General features: G+C 45.2%; 1 protein-coding gene across 1 annotated transcript in view; it reads right to left on the reverse strand.

Moving 5' to 3' along the window:
- Window positions 1–22,977, reverse strand: part of GLRB (glycine receptor beta) — a 186,209-nt gene that overhangs the window by 99,544 nt on the left and 63,688 nt on the right. The window contains exon 3 of the mRNA XM_075347605.1: window positions 10,555–10,661. Coding sequence (XP_075203720.1) covers window positions 10,555–10,661 — 107 coding nt within the window. The remainder of the gene's footprint in view (window positions 1–10,554; window positions 10,662–22,977) is intronic.

Here is a 22,977-nt window from a genome sequence, read left to right on the forward strand (position 1 = left end):
CACAGCACAGTATCGAGGCCGAGAAGCAAGCGATATCGCCGGATGCTGTGAGTGTGTGGATGCGATGTGTGTGTGAGGTGTGTGTGAGGTGTGTGTGAGGTGTGTGTGAGGTGTTTGTGAGAGTGAGTGCGATCTGATGTGTGTGTGTATGCGTGTGTATGTGCTGTCATGTTTGTGCGTGTGGAAGTCCTGCCGCTGCAGGACCTTGATTTACTGGTAACTATGCAAGCATGGTTACCAGCGCAACACGTCCCCTGCTCGCACGGGAGCCAACACCAGCATACGGCGGCGGCGTACGCTGATGTGGGCTCCCGTTGGTGAGGGGGGAAAGGGGGAGGGGGAGTACAGTACTCACCTGGGATTCGTGGCTCCGTGACCGTGTCAGTTCGGGCAATGCGGGGGGGGGGGGAGCGAGAGCTAACGTCTATTGCGTGAGGGGGGCGGGGCGTGGCGTGGGCGAGTTGCCAATGCCTGCAGGGTGCCGGGGCGAGAGGCCAATCTGTGGGGGGGGGCAGAGCCTGGGCGAGCGGCTGGCCAATCCGTGTGGGGGGGCGGGGCCATGGCGAACCCAGCGGCCAATCAGCTTTGTGTCACCGTAAGGACATGTCACGGTGACACAATTTTGGAGCATGACAGACAGACAGACAGAATAAGGCAATTATATATATAGATAACAAAAATCATACATGAACTACACAATACGTAAATTCTAGAATACCCGATGCGTAGAATCGGGCCACCTTCTAGTATATATATATACATATATGCACTGAATAAAGACAACAGGTTCATTTTCTAATTATTTCAGAATGCTGGAATACATATAAGGTTCCCATGATTTACTAATGCAGGTTATCTATGAGAATATCTGACTAGTGGGACCCTCAGACCACAGCCATTGCTGGAGAAAGCTGCCAGTAATAGCCTTTTATCTAAAAAGTACAGAAATCAACTTGCATAGAAGTCAGTCAAGGTAAAGCCAAGTCCTCCAGCACAAGGGCTCCTTACATTTGATGTCCTGCAAGGATCTACACATGACTTCAAGGGGTTGTCCATTTTAATATTTAAATGCCCATCAGAACACAAGCAGTCTCACCCCCTCACCTGATGCCAACCACTGGGCTCAGCAGCTTAAGCAGTCTATTCTGGCAGAGCTGCTCAGGTCAATGATTGGAGGTGGGCAATGGTCATGATTAGAGATGAGCCACCACCCTAGTGTTCTAGTTCTATTCGTCGAATTGGGGTGTGTTCGTCGAACGTTCATCAAACACTTTCGAACACCTTCGAACGCCATTGAAAAGAATGGCAGGCAAACACAAACAAACATGCACAAACATGAACGCACACACACATATTATGCTCACCTTACCTTCCGTTCCATCGCCGGCCTCCTGGGACTTGCAGTTCGCCGGTACAAGATGTGTATCGGGTAACTATCGCGACCGATGCCAGAGCGCTGACGTCAAAGGCAGGAGCTGCTTGCCTCTGATTGGTGGCCAGCGCGCTGCCTTTGAGTAGCGTCTGACAGAGGAAGTTCCTCCCTCGTCGCGATGGTTACCCGATACACATCCTGTAGCAGCGAACTACGTGTATCAGGTAACCATGGCAACGAGGGAGGAACTTCCTCTGTCAGACATCTGGCCTTTGATGTCAGCGCTCTGGCAGCGGAAGTTCCGGCATCGGTCGCAATGGTTACCCGATACACATCATGTACCGGCGAACTGCAAGTCCCAGGAGGCCGGTGATGGAACGGAAGGTAAGGTGAGCATAATATGTGTGTGTTTGTGCATGTGTGGAATGGCACAATAGGGGACCAGGATGGGACATTTATCAAGTTATGGAAGGAATTGTCTGTATTGCAATGATTTCCTATGGGAAATCTTGCTTTGCTAAACGAGTAACTTGGTTAACAAGCACACTCCCAGAACGGATTGTTCTCATTAACCAAGGTTCCACTGTATTAACATTGAATGACAGTATTACTGTGAAAAGCCACTTACGCTTTTGGTGATCGAACAGTTATCGAACATAACCTCGAACTGTCGCACTTGAAGCTAATTGTTCGCAGTCGTCGAACAACTCGAACATCGCCCAAACAGGTCGAATTTGAGATTGGCGAACAGTTCGATTCAAACACAGCTCATCTCTAGTCATGATATAATGGCTGGAGCCTGTCAGAGCCTGGGAGCAATGCAGGAGAGGCATTGCTGGACCGGCGGAGGGTGAATAAGAGCTTAGTTTATGGATTTGTGTATGATCATTTCAAAACTATAAATAAAAAATCTCTTCAAAGGAAATAAATATTGACCATAAATGCAACTTTGAAGTTAATATGCATTAAAAATAAAGTAAAGCAATTATTTCTCCTATGCTAAAGCTACAGACTTTTACTCTTGTGTTTATACTGAAGAAATTAATAGAGATCTCTGTGGAGATATACCAGTAGTAAAATGTGCCGCAGGCACCACAGATCTAGCTGGCACGCTTCACTGCGACCAGCCAGCCCTTCCGTAGACTATGCTTATTCTGGGTCACAGTCCTATATACAATGGGAGATTCTCCTGACCGGTGGCTTGTGACCACTCTCCCTTCCGTAGATTACGTTTAATCTGGGTCACAGTCGTATACACAATGGGCGATTCTCCTGACCGGCAGCTGGTGACCACTCTACCTTTCGTAGATTACTCTTATTTCACAGTGTTCTAATAATATACACAGTGAGCGAATCTCCTGACCGGTGGCCGGTGACCACCCTCCCTTCCACCTGTGCAGCAGTGTCCTGAAGTCTGGAGGGAAAGAATGACCCATGTAAAGACCCATACACTTCTGGGTAATGCAGTAAAGGAGCGCGGAAGCCAGCAGCATTTTCTAAAATGGGGTTGTTGGGTTCTAGTAACTTGACCAGAAAGCTGGTGCTGCATGCTGTGTTATGTTGTCCCCCCTCCAAGTATGAAATGCTCCCACCCAATACAGCCAGTGAAGCAGATGTAACCCTAGTGTAACACTGCTAATTATTTTCTACTAGAAATAGGCCCGATGCTATCGCATCGGGAGTGCAGTGCAATGAACGTTTGTCTATCCTTAGTGGTGTGACAGGAGTAGTGGACATGTGTCTTGAGCTGTGTTTACTATGTGGTGTCTCCCATGTGTGCTGTGTGTGTGTGTTTACACTATATGGTCTCTTGTAAGCTGTTGTGACTATAATTGGAGGTGGTACAGTATGTATATTTTTTTTATTTCTCCCTCTCTCTTGTCAGTGCCACCATGTCTCTTTGCTCGCCGCAACATCGCTCAAGGCATGGCGATGTCAGGCAAGGGCGAACATACCCTTACTGCTCCATGACATCGCAAATGTGTAATTTAAAATCACCAACACCTCATTATACCTGGATGTGGTATGGGTAAGCACAATGTTAGACTGGGAACAGAATTACGCTTACTCAGCCCACAATCTGGTTTCCGCCTGCACTGTTGTTCCTGGTTACCATGGCTATGATGTGGGCGAAAACTGCGGTTGCGCAACTGACAGTGCCGCAGTGTATTGTGGGATACGGTTACATCCACAACCTCCAATTATGTATGTAGACCATTGCAGGATGTTTGTACAATAGATAATACAAAGCATATTGTCCTCAGATTACTCAATAAAACATATGAAGCGAAGAGATGAGGCAAATTAGAAAAAGCTTTAGTATTAAAATGCTGCAATATTTCTCAGCTGTACATCATTAACTAGACACACGGGCACATTGGCACAATGATCACATGAATGCCACCCGCAGAAACCCGCCTGACTGGGAACACTGCACTGGACAGCACACACCCTCTGTGGGGTCCGTGACCATTCAGCATCAAACACAGATATTCCTAATGTACGAAGATGCTGAATTAAAGCTCACCTGAAATCTGTGGTCACTTGCTTCGAGAAGTTTTAGTTTTGTGTAAATTACATAAAGAAATATCATGATTGATACTGCAGATGGCTATAGGTATGTCAGATGTTAACTATGGGTTTCCTTACATCACAAGTCTCTTACTTGGGTAAAGTACAGCGCTTCATAAAAAATTGTATCATTTTCACCTCTCAAATCTTAAAGATTATGAGTTTTCGATTTTTAAGTATTGAAAAGACTTTGCATTTCCAGAAGCTCAGATACTTCTAACCTACGAACAGCCATAATGAAATATAACATGGTAAGGTATAATCACAAGTCTCCATGCAGGAGATCGATCAGTCAATGGGCAGCAACTTTATTTTACCAAATGTGAATGATTATTTTAAGACTCCACAGCACTAAAATCAAAGTGGCGGCCAAAAGAGGAATTTGTGACCAAACCCATGGCCTTCTAAAAAATAAAAAAATACTACACGAGAAAGTGGTTTCTCTAAAGTTCATAAGTCATTCTGTTGACAGAAGAGACGTGCAGTCAATAAGGAAAGCAGCACCAACAAGGGCAGGAGGAGAATCACTACTATAGAGCGATTTTATGTATGAAGGACAATATCCTGTGAGTAGCTCAGCTGCCTCTGTGTCCTCCTCACATCGCCGTACCCCCCCATTCACTTACACGTTTGTGTGCCCACCAGTACAGGACCACACACATCCAGGCCCATTTTGCCATCTTCCTCACAGGTTTCATTTGATGGACAGTAAATAGAAGATCACACAGGAATAGAGCAGTGGCTCAGTGTGCTGTCATTACAGAGGAAAGCACTTGGAAGTAATTAGGAAACAATGTCTTAAGAGAGGAAATGCTCTTCACCCCCAAGCATGGTTTTCACCTCCCTGACGAGGTCAATTTTTGCAATTCTGACCAGTGTCACTTTATGACGTGATAACTCAAATGATTTATCAGATCCTGGTGATTTGAAGATTGTTTTTTCGTTACATAGTATACTGTATGTTAGTGGCAAATTTAAGACTATATTTTTTGCATTTATTTTTAAGAATATCGGAAATTTGGAGGAAAATTTAGCAAATTTCAAACTTTGAATTTTTATGCCCTTAAAATAGAGTTTTGGTCACACAAAATAGTTAATAAATAACATTTCCCACATGTCTACTTTTCATCAGCAGAAATTTTGAAGCATAACTAATTTTGTTAGGAAGTTCGAAGGGTTCAAAGTTTATCATCAATTTCTCATTTTTCTAACATTTACAAAATCATTTAATGTAAAGGACCATATCTCATTTGAAGAGACTTTGAGAAGCCTAGGTGACAGAAAATACCCCAAAGTGACACCATTCTAAAAACTACAGCCCTCACACTGCTCAAAACCACATCCAAGAAGTTTATTAACCCTTCATGTTCTTCACGGGAACTAAAGCAGTGTGGAAGGAAAACAAAAAAAGAAAATTTTACTCTTCACACAAAATTGTTACTTTATCCCCAAACCTTCCGTCTTCACAAGGGTAACCGGAGAAAATGTGTTGTGCAATTTCTACTGAGTACGACGATACCCCATTTGTGGTGGAAAACTACTGTTTGGGTACACGGCAGTTCTCGGAGGGGAAGGAGCGCCATTTGACTTTTTAAACACAAAATTGGCTGTAATAGATAGTTGATGCCATGTCGTGTTTGGAGACCCCCTGCGATGTCTAAACAGTAGAGCTCCCCCATAAGTGTCCCCATTTTGGAAACTACACCCATCAAGGAATTTATGTAGATATTTGGTGAACACCTGGAATCCCCAGGTGCTTTTCAGAATTTTATAACGTTGAGCCATGAAAATAAAAGAAAAAAAGAAAAAAAATGTATTTTTACCACAAAAATGTTGCTTTACCCCCAAACCTTTCATTTTCACAATTGTAACAGCACCATACAATTTGTTGTGCCATTCTCCTTAGTAAGCCAATGGTCGAAAACTACTTTTGAGGCACAGTACAAAAGTGAAGAAGAGAAGGAGCACCATATTTAAGTTCAGATTTAATTGGAATAGTTTGCAGGTGCCATTTCCCATTGCCAGAGCGCCCCTGAGATGCCTGAAAAGCAGAAACCCTAATTACCCAAATTACCCTAATTTACAAACTGCAGCCCTCAAAAAATTCATCCAGGGGTGCAGTGAGCATAATGACACAACAGGTATATCACAAAATGTTACACTATAGGGCACTGAACAAAAAATAATGACATTTTTACCACTAAAATGTTGTTATAATCTCAAATTTCTAATTTTCACAAGAGGAATAGTTAAAAAAAGCCCCATAACGTGTTACACAATTTATTCTGAACAATGGCAATACCCAACATGGGACTGTACAGTACTGTTTGGCTGCACCGCAGGGCTTGGGAGGAAAGGATCGCCATTTGATTTTTGGAGCGCAGATTTTTCTAGAATAGTTTGCGGACTCAATTTGCAGAGCCCCTAAGTGCGGGAACACTTTTTTTTACAAAACAAAGGTTTTTTGCATCACTGAATTTTGAAGGCTATAGTTCTTTTTATTTTTCTGCCGACAGAGTCATTTGAAGGCATGTTTTTTTTTCTGGATGAGTTGTAGTCTTTATTGGTACCATTTTGTGCAACATAATATTTTTTGATCGCTTTCTATTCCACTTTTTCTGAAGCAGAATTAAGAAGAAAAAGCAGTTCAGGAATTTGTTGTTTTTTTTAAGCCGGGCACCATGTCGCAGATGTGATAAGACTGCTTTATTCTTCAGGTCAGTACGATTACAGCGATACCACATTTATATAATTTTTTTATGCTTTGCTGCTTTTACACCATGAAAACTATTTTATAGAAAAAAAAAAATGTCTGCATTGCTGTATTCTGAGAGCTATACTTTTTTTTAATTTTTTTGTCTGATGGAGCTATATGACAGCTTGTGGTTTGTGGGACAAGATGACTTTTTTAGCAATATTTTTATTTATATATGACTTTGATCAGATGCAGTAATACCAAAGTGTATATTTTTCTGTTTTTTATTTTTTCTTACATTACATATTATATATATATATATATATATATATGTATATAAAAAATAATTTTGAAATAATATTATAATATTTACGTTTTTTATTTTCTGAATTTTTTTTTAACTTTATTTAGCCCTTATATGGGACATTACCTTTCAATGCTCTGATCGCACCTACACTGTATTGCAATGATCGATTATTTCAGCACAGTGTAGCTATCAAAGCTGCACTGTCAGAAGCTCCAGGGATTATGCTGCTGGCACGATCCGTAATCCACAGCTGCTGCCCCCCGGTAAGACACCACCACCGGATTATAAAACGGACCTCATATATTATTATGTAATTTTTTTTTCTTAAATTTTCTTTTCTCTAAATTTGGGGTGCATTTTATAATCCGGTGCGTCTTATAAAACTAAAAATACGGTACCTCTTAATGAATTCATCTAGGGGTGCAGTGAATATATTAACACTACAGGTGCGCCACAAAAATGTGTACTATTTTATCCTGTGTCTTGTTGCCCACTTCAAAATAGACGTAAACGCCTGAAAGCGATGAGGAAGAACACTGTGACTCTGTCTCAACCCTTATAGTCAATGATCACGTTTGTGCGTATGCCCCCAGATCCTTTTTTGCAGGGGAAGGGATGCTACTATATTCAGTGGCTCAGTCAGGGCTAACGTCCACACAGGGTATTTTTGCTGAGTTTTTTTCTGCAGCAAAACCTCAACTCTTGGCAGGAAATAATAAAACCAAAAAAACCCACTGAGTTTTAAATGCAGTTACAAAAGTGTGTATATTAATACATGTATGAAAAACACAAAAAATGACTGAAAGAAACTGTTTGTGAAAAGCAAAAAAGCCATTTTATTATCAATAGTCATAGAAAAAGATCCATACAGAAGACACACATAATAAAAAAGATGGTAAAAATGGACAGATCAACAAAACCTCAACTCTTGGCAGGAAATAACCTGCGGTCTTGCAGTTCCTCATTGATTTGTTTGGGTGAAAACCGGTGGCAAAAACGGTTACAGAACGGACATGCTCATTCTTTCAAAAACGCAGCAAAAACCAACGTCAGGAAAAAACAAACCAAGTGTTTTGTGTGTACATCAGATTTCGGGAATCTCGTAGGCTTTGCTGGTATAGTAAAGGCAGCCTTTTATTAGCATGGATTTGCATAAAAACAATGAAAATAACAAGTAAAACAAAAACCGCTGTAAAAACACCCTGTGCGAACATGGCCTAAGTCAGACTCTGACATTGAGATTTTTGCTCTGCAGCATGTATACTAAATAGTCTTTGGTGTTAGTATTGGCTGAAATTCAGGATCTGCACCAAATGAGATCTAGTGCAATGCATTTACACTGCAGAACTACTTGGCATATGTGTATATGTGCGTTCTTGATTTGCCAAAAAAAAAATGCACCCTCTGGCAGACTTTGACAAATGTAAACACTGCGTTTGACAAAAAAAAAAAGGGGGTAAAAACGCATGCGTTTTCGATGTGTTTTCACTGCGTTTGGGCTGCGTTTTGGACACTGCGTTTTTAAAGGAGAAATAAAATATGATAGGACAGGATTTGATAGATAGGTAGAATGCATAGATAGATAAAAAAAAATAGATAGAAAGACTAGACAGCATGACTGCCCACAGACAGAGACAGAGCCATGCGATGAGGTGAACCTCTGAGGTCAGTGCCACGACGCAGGCAGTAGTGCGGGGCCCGCAGTTGTGACGTCAGAGCTTCATCAGAGTTCATTGTCATCGTGCGGCTCTGTCTCTGTGTGCTGTCATGAACACAGGTGAACCTCTGAGGTCAGTGCCGCGGCACAGGTAGTAGTGCGGGGGCCCACAGCTGTGACATCAGCGCTTCACCGGAGTTCACTGTCATCTTCCGGCCTGATTAGCGGTCACAGGTGAAGGACTCATCTGTGACCACAAATCTCAGATGTCACCGCTGATCGAGCGGCTCACTTTAGTTACTCGGGCGACTTGCTGTCACAGGTGGTGGACTCCAGCTGCGGCCGCAGGTAACCTGAGTGACGTCACCGTTGATAGCGAAACTCACTTCAGTTGCTACATGGAGCTCACAGGCAGCGGTCGTGTTCTATGGCCACTTACTGTGAGTTTCCGATGTAGCAGAGCTGAAAGCGTTGTGGGACCTCTGTGGATTACGTCAGACCTGAAGGTTGTTTCAGTGGTGAAAGAGGGTGTTTTTGTCTTTTATTCCAAATAAAGGATTTTTTAATGTGTTTATTTACTACCACAGCATATCAGACTCTCCCATACCGTGGAAAGCTTCAACAGGAACCTCAAACCTACAACCGACAATAGCCCTCAGTCCAGTAGACCAATGCGCAACCAGCTCTGTCCTTACCTATTGTACCATCACCCATTCCCTATAGACTGTGAGCCCTCGCGGGCAGGGTCCTCTCTAATCCTATACCAGTCTGTTATGTACTGTTATGATTGTTGTATGTATACCCTCTTTCACTGTAAAGCGCCATGGAATAAATGGCGCTATAATAATAATAATAATTTACTTTCACTTACAAATTAATCATGGAGGGTGTCTTATAGACGCCTTCCATGATTAACCTAGAACTTAGTGGCAGCTATGGGCTGCCATTAACTCCTTATTACCCCGATTGCCACTGCACCAGGGCATTCAGGATGAGCCGGGTAAGGTCCCGGGACTGTCGCATCTAATAGATGCAGCAATTCTAGGCGGCTGCTGGCTGATATTTTTAGGCTGGGGGGCAGCCTAAAAACGATAGGCCATCCCAGTCTGAAAATACCAGCCCTCAGCTGTGTGGCTTTATCTTGGCTGGCTATCAATTGGGGGGGGACTGCATGTCGGTTTTTAAAATGTATTTATTTTACTGCACGATATAGACCCGCCCACCAGCGGCTGTGATTGGTTGCAGTGAAACAGCTGTCACTAAATGTGGGGGCTCGTCTGACTGCAACCAATCATAGGCGTCGGTGGGCGGGGGAAGCAGTGAATAGGAGATGAGCCTAATGAGTGGCTGGCACTTTAAGAAGCAGGAGAGGCCGCGGAGCAGTGTGATAGCCGTGCAGTGCTGCGCCGGTGATCAGTAGGCATGAAGGAGGGAGAGCGGGAGAGGGAGAGACCGAGACAGACAGAGAGAGACAGAGACCAACAAAGAGAGAGAGAGAGAGAGAAAGAGAGAGACAGAGAGAAAAGACCAACCGAAAAACCTGCGTTTTTGTTGACAAGAACGCATCCAAAATGCAAAGCAAATGCACAGCTAAACATTTTGGTTGCATTTTGACACACCTCATTCATTTCAGTGTGTGGAAAATGCAACCAAAACGCAATGAAGAAGTGACATGCTGCTTTTTTTTTTAGGCAACGATTTTGACAAATATTTGACAAACAAAACGCTGCCGAAAAAAGCAACATGAGCATGGAATTTCTGACTTCTCATAGACTTTGCTGGGGAAGCACAACGCATGCATTTTGACAATGACACAGTGCAGTTTAAAACGCAACCAAAACGCAGGAAAAAACACAACGTGCGCACATGACCTAACAGAGACTGATATTTCTTCACAATCAAGATGTGATATTTTGAACATATACAATTGTATATTAAAGCATACAACAAACCTTTGAAGTTTGGCCTTATTCTTGGGTCATAGCTGACCAATAGTCTGTTTAATATGTTGCTAGTGGAGTTGGCAGGAACTCTCGCAAGGTCTTCTGCAGATTGTTGACTGTGGAAGAAAAGAAAAAGTCACAGTTATGTTACAGTCTGTATGCTGGTGATATGAACTCTGCAGCACAGGTCAGTTTACGCTATGGATTTTCTTTGCAGCACATGGGTCAAAATCAGTTTCATCGAAAATGCTGTAAAGTACTGCAGTCTTTCTACCCAAGATCTTGGATAGAAAATTTGCGACATATCTTCCCCAGGGTGCACTAAATGATATAGTGGTCAACACAAGAGACACTAAATGATTCTCTACAATGCAAAAGTCATTATAATAGGTGGCATACATCACTATAGAGGCTCTGCACTGTATACAAAATGCATTTCCCAAAAGGAACAGTAAACCTAGCGTGAATTATTAAAATTTAGCAAGAAATAGTTGCCCTCACTGATTATATATTACAGTAATGCCTGGAGTATGTGTGGTGTAGCCATAAATAATTATTTCTGACAGGTCCAAAAGACCAGAAATATTGCCGGCCACACACTTATGTCATATACGACACGACTCAGCAGGGAAGGAATACTTAAAGACGAGGCTTATAACGGATACAGCTGCCAAATAAGGAAGAAACAAGAAAGAAAAAGAAAAGCTTTCACACGCAACAACTTTATATGGCCTTGTGCGCACTGGGAAATGGAATTTTCTTGTGAAAATTCCGCATGCTCTCAAAGATTACCGCACCCGCGGTAAAAAATCGCGGGAAACCGCACCCGAAAACCGCATGCGGTTTGCCGCGGTTTTACCGCGGTATTATTCGCGTAATTGCCGCGGTTTTGCCGCGTGCGGGTTGGGATGTGCTTTATTGCATTCAATGCAATAAAGCACATTGAAAAAAAAAAAAAAAAAAAAGTCATTTAATTCTGAGATAGATAGACAGAAGAATAGATAGAGGGATAGATAGATAGACAGACAGATAGAGGGATAGATAGAGGGATAGATAGAGGACAGATCGCTGCATTTCCCACGGTCGGCAGTGAGTTCACATTACCGGCCGTGGGAAATGACCGGTAATTACCTCTGCTGTCTGCTGCTTTCATTCAGCGCTGTGTCTGTGACAGTCGCGGCTGGATGTAAGCAGCGCAGGACGTCGGACCTGTGGATTACGTCGGAGCTTCGTTTCGGGAGGGGTTAATAAAATGGTGAACGAGGCTTGTTTGTTTTATTTAAAATAAAGGATTTTTCTGTGTCTGTGTTTTTTTCACTTTACTTACGGGTTGATCATGTCAGCTGTCACATAGACGCTGCCATGATCAAGCCTGGAGTTAATGGCGGTGGTCCCCCACCATCATTAACCCCTTGTATTACCTTGCTGCCACTGCTACACGGTGGCAAGAAGAGCCGAGGACACGCCGGTAGTGCCGCATAATGCATGCGACAGTGCCGGGGCAGCTGCGGCTGATATTCTCGGCTGCGGGAGGGGGAGTGAGGCGGGGGACATTAACCCTGCCCCTCTCTCTCCCCAGCCTGAGAATACCGGGCCGCCGCTGTGTGCTTACCTCGGCTGGAAGGTAAATATGCAGCGGAGCCCACGTTCTTTGTTTTCTATATTTCCGTTTTCTTTCTATGTGTGTTCTATGTGTCTGTGCCTGTGTTCTATGTCTGTGATGTGTTCTGTGTCTGTGATCTGTGTTTGTGTTTACTCTCTGCACGGCTTCCTCTTCCTGTAATGACATCACTTCCCTGCAAAACCGCAGACAAGCGATGCACATTATCGGAGGTAAACCGCGAAATACCGCAGGGAATAACGCAGGAAAACGCAGTGAACCGCACAGAATTTGCTGCCTGCGTTATTCCCTGCGGGATTTCATGATTAACATTGGAGTCAATGGAGTGAAATCCCGCAGCGATGTGCGGAAAAGAAGTGACATGCACTTGTTTTTGCTGCGGGATTCCCGCAGCAAAACATGCAGCTGTCAAATTCCGCCCAGTGCGCACAGGATTTTTTTTCTCCATAGGATTTGCTGGTGATTCACTGCAGAGATGTTATGAACATTTTCTGCAGCGAAACATGCAGCAAATCCGCGGCAAAATCCGGTAAGTGCGCACATAGCCTATAAAAAGGTTGACGATTACCATAATCAGAAGGAAGAATTCTAATGCTGCAATCACAAGTTATGCACAATATATGAATATACAGTGTGAGGTAGCAGCGTTGTTTGGGCAAAAACGTGAGGCAGTGAGGCAGCAGCGTGTTCACACCAACAGTCTATTTATTGTTGCAGCATAAATAGATCCAATTTCCCACAGTCAAAGTCTCTTCCGGATCACAGCCGGTGCATATAGACAAATTCTTTGCATCAAAAAGTCTTGTTACCTTAGGACCCCGTTAACCGCAGGGATCTGTGTAAGGTTCTCCTAGGCTCACACTCTTGGCCTGTGTTCACTCCACACAGAGCCAGCCCAGCTCACACAGCATGTGTTAGCTTCACCAAGCCTGGCTCTCAACTGAGACACACCCTGCTGTGCTCTGCATGATTTAAACGAAAATGCCGGACAGGAGGATTGCTACAACACCTGGACTGGGAGGAGGGATCTGTCTCCCTGTTACCCTTTGTGCTATACTCTCAGTAATAGCTATAGCAAACTCAGAGGGTTTCCAGACACATTCTGGGGGACACATAGCGGTCTTCAAATATTACCCCTGTCACTGCCTCACATATCCCCCCCCCTCAGTTCAAACGGGCGGGGTTGAACTTTTGCCAACATACAGGGACCTCTGGACAGGGCATCCGCATTGCCCTACAACCTACCAGCCCGGTGTTCCACAGAAAAGTGAAAGTTCTGCAAGGAGAGAAACCACCTGGTGACTAGCATTTCTCTCCTTAGCATTCCTCATCCAGACCAAAGGGGAGTGGTCTGTCACCAGGCGAAAGTGTCGCCCCGGCAGGTAGTAGCGTAGGGATTCCAGAGCCCATTTTATGGCCAGGCACTCCTTCTCCACTATGCTGTAGTTCTTCTCTGCCGGGGTGAGTTTTCTACTCAAATAGGTGACCGGGTGCTCTTCTCCATCTACCTCCTGGGACAGAACTGCACCCAGACCCACCTCAGAGGCATCTGCCTGTACTATAAACTCCTTTTGAAAGTCAGGGTTGACAAGGACAGGCTGACCACATAGGACTACCTTTAGCACCTGAAAGGCTTCCTCTGCTTGTGTATTCCAGTGGACCATGACTGACTTCTTCCCTTTTAAAAGATCGGACAAAGGCGCCGACCTTCCAGCAAAATTGGGTATGAATCGTCGGTAATACCCCATTATACCCAGAAAGGCTCTTACCTGTTTTGTGGTAAGGGGACGAGGCCAGTTTTGAATGGCTTCGATTTTGTTTACTTGTGGCTTGATAACCCCTTGGCCTATCACATACCCCAAGTAACGGGCTTCTTTGAGACCCATAGCACATTTGCTTGGATTCGCCGTCAGACCAGCAGCTCTGAGCGAATCCACTACCGCTTTTACCTGAGATAAGTGGGTGCTCCAGTCACTGCTATAGATGATGATGTCATCCAAATATGCGGAGGCATATGGTTGATGGGGTTCTAACACTATGTCCATTCATCTCTGAAACGTGGCCGGAGCCCCATGTAAACCAAATGGCAAGACGACATAGCGAGAGAGCCCCCCTGGCGTGACAAAAGCGGTCTTTTCTTTTGCCGCCTCTGTCAGCGGCACCTGCCAGTAACCTTTAGTGAGATCGAGAGTCGTGAAGTACTGGGCCCGTCCCAGTCTCTCTATCAGCTCGTCGACCCTGGGCATGGGATACATATCAAATTTCGAAACCTCATTTAACTTTCGGAAGTCATTACAGAATCTTAAAGAACCGTCTGGTTTCAGGATCAGCACAATGGGACTGGCCCATTCGCTCGTGGATTTTTCAATAACCCCTAGTTGGAGCATCTTTTTTACCTCCTTCGCAATGGCTTGCCTACGAGCCTCTGGTACCCGGTATGGCCTCAGGCGTACCCTTACTTTAGGCTCGGTGACAATATCATGGTGGATTACGGTTGTTCGGCCTGGTAGGCTTGAGAACACATCCGTATTCCGCTGCACTAACCTCCGAGACTCCCGTCTCTGCTGTTTTGAGAGAGAATCCCCTATCCTCACTCCCAATTCATCATCAGGGGACTCCTCTTTTGTTGTTGTCAAGGCACCTGAAAAGGTTAGGTCCAACGTTACGTCAGCCACCATACATTCCCTGTCTTTCCATGCCTTCAGCAGGTTTACATGGTAGATTTGCTCTGGTTTTCTTCTACCTGGCTGATACACCTTATAGTTTACTTCCCTCACTTTCTCCCGGATCTCATAGGGACCTTGCCATTTGGCTAAGAACTTACTTTCTGCAGTAGGTATTAGGACTAAGACACGATCCCCCGGTTTAAAAGACCTGATGGAGGCCTTTCTATTATATTGAGTACTTTGGGCTGCCTGAGCATCCAGCAAATGCTCTTTAACAATGGGCATTATTGCCGTGATACGATCCTGCATACCCATAACGTATTCCACTGTGCTTTTGTGAGGGGTGGGCTCCTGTTCCCAAGTTTCCTTAACTATATCCAGCAGTCCCCGCGGATGTCTGCCATACAGTAACTCAAATGGCGAGAACCCGGTGGAAGATTGTGGGACCTCGCGGATAGCGAACATTAAATAGGGCAATAACATGTCCCAATCTTTCCCCTCTTTGGAGACCACCTTTTTCAACATAGCCTTCAGAGTTTTATTAAAACGTTCCACTAGACCATCAGTCTGGGGATGGTACACTGACGTGCGTAGCTGCTTGATCTGGAGGAGTTTGCCCAGTTCCTTTGTAATTTTAGACATAAAGGGAGTGCCCTGATCGGTCAGGATTTCTTTGGGTAACCCCACGCGACAGAACATAGCAAACAACTCCCGAGCAATAAGCCTCGCCGAGGTGTGACGTAGTGCAATGGCCTCCGGATAACGTGTCGCGTAATCCATCACTACCAGCATGTGCTGGTGACCACGGTCTGATTTTACAATGGGTCCGATCAGATCCATAGCAATCCGCTCAAAAGGCACCTCTATAATGGGTAAAGGTATCAGAGGACTATGGAAACGGTGCGTTGGTGCGGTCAACTGACAAACTGGGCAGGACTCACAGAACCTCTTAATTTCTGCGCCGACCCCTGGCCAGTAAAACCGCTGAAACATGCGTTCCCGCATTTTCTCTTCACCTAGGTGCCCACTCATTAGGTGGTTATGAGCCAATTCCAAGGTCTGACGGCGGAACGGCTGAGGGACCACCAACTATTCCACTGTTTCCCCCCGGATTGTATCAACCCGATAGAGCAACTCTCGCTTTAGAGCCATGTAGGGAGTTTCCAGCCTGGCACCAGGCCGCTGGGGTACCCCATCAATTACCTGTACATTTCCACGTCCAGGAGCCAATGTGGGGTCCCGGAGCTGTGCTGTTCCGAAATTATCTGGAGACACGTTCAACTCCGGGATTGCCTCGGGTGGCTCAACCTCTCCTGGCATTACCTCTAGGGGAAACCTGGCAGGGTTACACTCTGTCCCTATACTGGTGACCCCTACGGCAGGTATCCCTGAGTCGGGATCGTCCGGCTCAGGGCCTGGTTCAATCATACACCTCGGAGGGCTAGGTCGCCTCCCACATAATGTCCAGAACAGGGGCAAGTCTCTTCCCAAAATAACAGCATATGGAAGTCTTTTCATCACCCCCACTTCATGTTGAAACCTCTCCACACGAGGTAGCAATGGTGACCCTTTCCATAGGGTATTCACATAGGTCTCCATGAATACAAAGTACCCCTACTTTATGTCCCGTAGGGTTTTCCCCGGAGACCAAGGAGGCATGTACAAGAGTCACTACACTTCCTGAGTCCAACAAAGCCTCTGCTGTATAGCCATTAACACGTACTTTGCAGAGATGGGGCTCCTCCCCCATAGTAACAGTGTTTGCGGTACAAACAGTATGGGCATACATTGATACCCGGTGAGCGTACCGGCAGTCCATGGGTTCTGATGTGAGTGGGCACTGTGCCATCACATGCCCGAGCTGATGGCACCGCCAGCACATAACAGCAGAGGTGTCCCTGTTTCGGGTGTCTGACTTTGGGGAACCGGGACTCCGGCTAACCTTAGTCTGGGGTTTACTATCTGCCAGGGCTGAAGACGGGACAGCACACGAGGGGGGACGGGAGTCTTTTACCAACTGTGAAGGGGGCGTATCCCTACGAAGTGCCCGCCGTGAAGCAAAGTCCCGGACCAACTCCTGGGTAGCTATGTAGCGTTCCACCAAATTCACTAGCTGGTCTAGGGTACCGGGGTCCCCCTGTCCCACCCACCGTTGAATGGGGGCTGGCAAAGTCCGCACAAACCGTTCAATCACCACCCGCTCAATCATCTGTCCGGGGTTCAAGGTCTCCGGCTGCAGCCATTTTTTAAAAAGGTCCAGTAAGACATGGGCCTGTGAGCGTGCAGGTTTTCCCTCCTCAAAGGACCACTGGTTCACTCGTTGGGCCCGGAGATAAGTGTTAACCCCCATTCGTGCAAGGATCTCACCTTTCAGTATGCCATAGTCCTTGGCATCCTCCGTGCTGAGATCCAGGTAGGCTTTTTGGGGTTCACCTACCAAGAACGGGGCCACGACATCAGTCCAACGGTCGGTAGACAATTTCTCTCGCTCAGCGGTCCTCTCAAACACGGAGAGAAAGGCTTCTGGGTCGTCCTCTGCACTCATCTTCGTAAGTGCCGCCCTTACTCTGTCCTGGGCCGCAGGAAGGACTGGATGACCTGGAGTTACCGCTGGGAGCGCTTCTCGCAGAGCAGAAAGCCGTTTAGTCAACAAGCTGTTTGTCTCCTGTTGCTGAGCTAACGCCCGCTGGTGCTGAGCATTAACCTGTTGCTGTTGTGCACTGGTTTGTGCAAAAACCTGCTGTAGTTGAGCAGTAGACTGGGCCAGCTGCTTTACAAGATCCTCCATAGTGGCTGCTGAGGTAAACTGTAATTTTGCAGGCTTGATCATAAGCATGTGAAAACTGGGTTGTTGCCCCTAGCAACCAGGCTGCAACGCCTGTAGGTTTCGTGGACCCGCCGATCCACCGCAAACAGTCAGTAAAAAAAAAAAAATATTTTTTTTTTCCGGGTAAGTACCTCTTAGGCCATTGCCCTTAGCAACCAGGCTGCCATGCCCGCATTCTCCACCATAATGTGAGGTAGCAGCGTTGTTTGGGCAAAAACGTGAGGCAGTGAGGCAGCAGCGTGTTCACACCAACAGTCTATTTATTGTTGCAGCATAAATAGATCCAATTTCCCACAGTCAAAGTCTCTTCCGGATCACAGCCGGTGCATATAGACAAATTCTTTGCATCAAAAAGTCTTGTTACCTTAGGACCCCGTTAACCGCAGGGATCTGTGTAAGGTTCTCCTAGGCTCACACTCTTGGCCTGTGTTCACTCCACACAGAGCCAGCCCAGCTCACACGGCATGTGTTAGCTTCACCAAGCCTGGCTCTCAACTCAGACACACCCTGCTGTGCTCTGCATGATTTAAACGAAAATGCCGGACATGAGGATTGCTACAATATCTGAACTGGGAGGAGGGATCTGTCTCCCTGTTACCCTTTGTGCTATACTCCCAGTAATAGCTATAGCAAACTCAGAGGGTTTCCAGACACATTCTGGGGGACACATAGCGGTCTTCAAATATTACCCCTGTCACTGCCTCACAGTATGTATGTATGTATGTATGTATGTATGTGTGTGTGTATGACCAGGATTGGCATCTGCACCGTCGCAGCTACACCCAGAAAATTTTGCACACTCACACGTCTGGACCCCGAGAGCGGCATAGGCTATGTTGTGAGGCGAAATTTTAACCCCGCACGTTCCAATTTACCAATCAATTTTGTCCCCATCTACATAATGGGGAAAAAGTGAAACGAAAAGTGTATCCTCACCGTCGCATTTACAATCACAAAATTTTGCACAGACACCTCATGTGACCCAGGGAACGTCGTAGACTATGTTTTGACAGGAAAAAACATGCCTTCATTAAAGTAAATGAAGCCTGAAACTACAGGTTATTAGTAGGAGCTGTGAGTGGTTGCTATAGGAACAAAAGACATTCATAGTATAAAAAGCTGATACGTGAGGTAATTAGATGTCGGTGGGGAGACAGACGGGGAAAGAGACAGACGGGGAAAGAGACAGACGGGGAAAGAGACAGACGGGGAAAGAGACAGACGGGGAAAGAGACAGACGGGGAAAGAGACAGACGGGGAAAGAGACAGACGGGGAAAGAGACAGACGGGGAAAGAGACAGACGGGGAAAGAGACAGACAGACAGGGAAGGAGGAGACAGCCAGAGAGACATACAAAGATAGATGGGGAAAAACACAGACCTTGATTGAAACAGACGGGGAAAGAGGCAGAGAAATAAAGACAGACAAAGCCAGGCAGACAGGAAAAGACACAGATAAAGAGGCGGGGAGACAGACCTGGAAAGGAACAGACCTGGAAAGGGACAGACCTGGAAAGGGACAGAGATAGAGACAGACAAAGAAAGAGACAGACCGGCAGACGAGGAAAGAGGCAGACCTGGAAAAATACAGGCAGGGAAAGAGACAGAGACAGACGGGGAAAGAGACAGATCTGGAAAGAGACAGACGGAGCACATTACTTGGCCAATTTAGTTAAATCTGTGTGGAATATCTGTGGTGTTGAAATATATGTTGTGAAATGCTTCTATTAGCTTAGTTTTTGCCTTTAAATAATTACATTTCTATTTGTTTTGTGGTTTTTGTGTGCAGAATAAATTTTTGTTAATACATTCTATTTTGTTAACAGCAGTTATTAACCCGGGCGAAGCCGGGTAGTACAGCTAGTATTGAATAAAGATATTATCCTTTAATTTGTCTACTTTTTTTTACAAGGTTTATTTTAAATTGGTGTTGGTTGCTGTATAGTGTTATAAGTGTATCTTGTTCTCAAATATGTGCAGTCACATTGGTAAAAACTGTAGGGGCCATGGCCTAAACAAAGGTTAGCACCGTGAACTGAACATGCCTGGCCTAGTTGTTCATGTGAAATGCAACTCTGAGATATTTCTGATGCATTATATGGTTTGGGAGATGATATGAATTCTTCAGATCCACGCTGAGCGCTTACATTGGGGTTTCCATCTAAATCTACAAAATATAAATTTCAGATGAAACCCACTACGGATCCATTCACTAATGATACAACATAGTTACTCTGGACTCTGGCTTCCGTTATGCCTTTAAGATGTGCACAAATATGTGGTAGACTACACTTTTATGCATACCCGAGGGTACGTTCCAACGATCAGTGTTACTCTCGTTCTCGATGCAGCGTATTTTAACAGAGTTCAAAATGTAACGTTTTACAGGACCGGCACAGCGGATGGGCTTATAGAAATCTCATGTCCTCTGTGCTTTTTTTGTTTCGTTTTTTAATGCTGTGCAAACTCACCTGCACAATGTTTTTCAAGCTGCAGCAAGTCAATTTATCTTGCGTGACTGTTCAGTTTTCTATGTGAATATTCTCCATGGACTTGCATTAGATGGTAGAAGACGTACATGCGTTACTGGTGCATTTAGATGACGGAAGCACACTAAAAACGCATGTAATCCACACCTAATGATGCAAGTACCAGGAAGTTTCTAAAACAAAAACAGTTTTAAAAAGATAAAAACACACCAAACAGACAAAAAATGCACACAAAAACACAATGAAAAAAACCTGAGTAAACTAAGATGTGGAGATGGAGCAAAAATTCTGCTGCATCAAAACTCAACTGATCCTGATCGTGGCAACATAGTGTAAAAAGACAGGAACAGCTGGATCATAGGATAGACTGAGTCAAAGGGGACTCCATCTGAATCATTGTAGTTAATGTTCCATCAGGAATATTGTCTGAATCACGTATTTCAGAGATTTACATGGAAATCCCGGTGTAAGCGCTCAGCGTAAATCGCAGGATAAATGTGAGCTGAGCCTAAAGGCCACTTTACACACAGCGACATCGCTAGCGATGTTGCTGGTGAAAGCACCCACCCCCGTTGCTTGTGCGTCACGGGCAAATCGCTGCCCGTGGCGCACAACATCGTCGACACCCGTCACACTATACTTACCTTCCTAGCGACGTCGCTGTGGCCGGCGAACCGCCTCCTTTCTAAGGGGACGGTTCGTGCAGCGTCACAGCGGCGTCACTAAGCGACCGCCCAATAGAAGCGGAGGGGCGGAGATGAGCGGCCGTAATATCCCGCCCACCTCCTTCCTTCCTCATTGCCGGCGGCCGCAGGTATGATGTTGTTCCTCGTTCCTGCGGTGGCACACATAGTGATGTGTGCTGCCGCAGGAACGACGAACAACCTGCGTCCTGCAACAGTAACGATATTTGGGATTAGACGGATCAACGTGTCAACGATCAACGAATAGGTGAGTAATTTTGATCATTAGCGGTCGTTCGTGCGTTTCACACGCAGCGACGTTGATAATGAGGCCAGATGTGCGTCACGAATTACATGATCCCAATGACATCTCATTAGTGATGTCGTTGCGTGTAAAGCCCCATTTACTGCTATCCTTAGGAGGCAGAATAAACAAATCAACCTCAGGTCAAAAATTTTATTTTATGTATTTTTAATGTCGCTTACTGTGCGGCCGGCATAAATGATTAGATGGCATTTATTCTTCAGGTCGTTGCAATTGCAAAGATACAAGATTTTTACAGCTTTTCTATAGGCTACCCATCACACACTAAATTTTTTGCATTGTATTTTAAGAGTAATGCGGGCGGCACACGATACGATCTATCGTGCGATCGCACGAGCGATCGTACCCGCCCCCGTCGTTTGTGTGTCATGGGCAATTAGTTGCCCGTGGTGCACAAAGTCGTTAAACCCCCGTCACACGCACTTACCTGCTGAGCGACGTCGCTGTGGGCGGCAAACATCCACTTCCTGAAGGGGGAGGGACATTCGGCGTCACAGCGACGTCACACAGCGGCCGGCCAATAGAAGCCGAGAAGCGGAGATCAGCGGGACGTAAACATCCCGCCCACCTTCTTCCGTCCGCATAGCCAGTGGGACATAGGTAAGCTGTGTTCATCGTTCCCGGGGTGTCACATGGAGCAATGTGTGCTACCCCGGGTATGATGAACAACCGGCGCAGAGAAGAAGAAACGACTTTTTGAAAATGAACGTGTCAACGAGCAACGATAAGGTGAGTATTTTTGCTTGTTCACCGTCGTTCGTAGCTGTCACACACTACGATATATCAAACGATGCCGGATGTGCGTCACTTATGACGTAACCCCGCCGACATATCGCATGATATATCGTCTGGTGTGACGCCCGCATTAGGCTATGTGCCCACGTGGCGTATTTTCATGCAGTTAAGCTGCGATCTGCACCACAGCATAACTGCATGCGTCCTGCGTCCCCAGCACAATCTATGAAGATTGTGCCTAATCCATGCCCATGTGGCATATTAGAACGCAGCGCTTCGGCTGCTGCCGAAGCGCTGCATTCTAAGAAGTGACGTCACTTCTTTCGTGCGCTTTGCATGCAGCCCTCGCTCTGTCTATGGGAGGGGCTGCATCCAGAGCGCATGAAATCGGCTTTTCAGTACAGACTGTTTCTGCAGCGATTTGAAGCGCACATGTGCTGTTCAAATCGCTGCAGAAATTTCTGCATGGACAGAACACAACGTGGGCACATAGCCTTATAGCCTTATAGTTTTTCTATATTTATGCTGACAAAGTCATGTGAGAGCTTATTTTTTCCCGGGATGATTTGAGGTTTTTATTGGCACCATTTTCAGGCACCTAATATTTTTTGATCACTTTCTATTCCAATTTTTGGGATCCAGCATGAACAAAAAACAGAAATTCAATAAAAATCGCTTTTTTAAAGCAGTTCACCATGTGGTAAAAGTGATGAATTCTTTATTCTTTGTGTCAATACGGTAACAATGATACCACATTTATATAGTTTTTTTATGTTTTGCCACTTTTGCACAATAAAAACAATTTTATGGAAAAGTATTGTTTTTGCATTGGTTTATTCTGATAGCTATAGTTTCTTTGATTTTGCAACTAATTGAGCTGTGTGACTTTTTGCGGGACAAAATTACATTTTCAGAGATACCATTTTTAATCACATTAGTTTTTTAAATTGCATTTTATTCCACTTTTATTTCAGAGGTATGATCAAAAAGCATTGTTTCCATTCAGGTTTTATATTTCTTTTTTCACGGTGTTCACTGTAGGGGTTGAACAGTGTGACAGTTATACAGATCTTGTCTTCCTGGACGT

The sequence above is a fragment of the Anomaloglossus baeobatrachus genome, chromosome 1 (assembly GCF_048569485.1).
Source record: "Anomaloglossus baeobatrachus isolate aAnoBae1 chromosome 1, aAnoBae1.hap1, whole genome shotgun sequence".
Classification (NCBI taxonomy): domain Eukaryota; kingdom Metazoa; phylum Chordata; class Amphibia; order Anura; family Aromobatidae; genus Anomaloglossus; species Anomaloglossus baeobatrachus.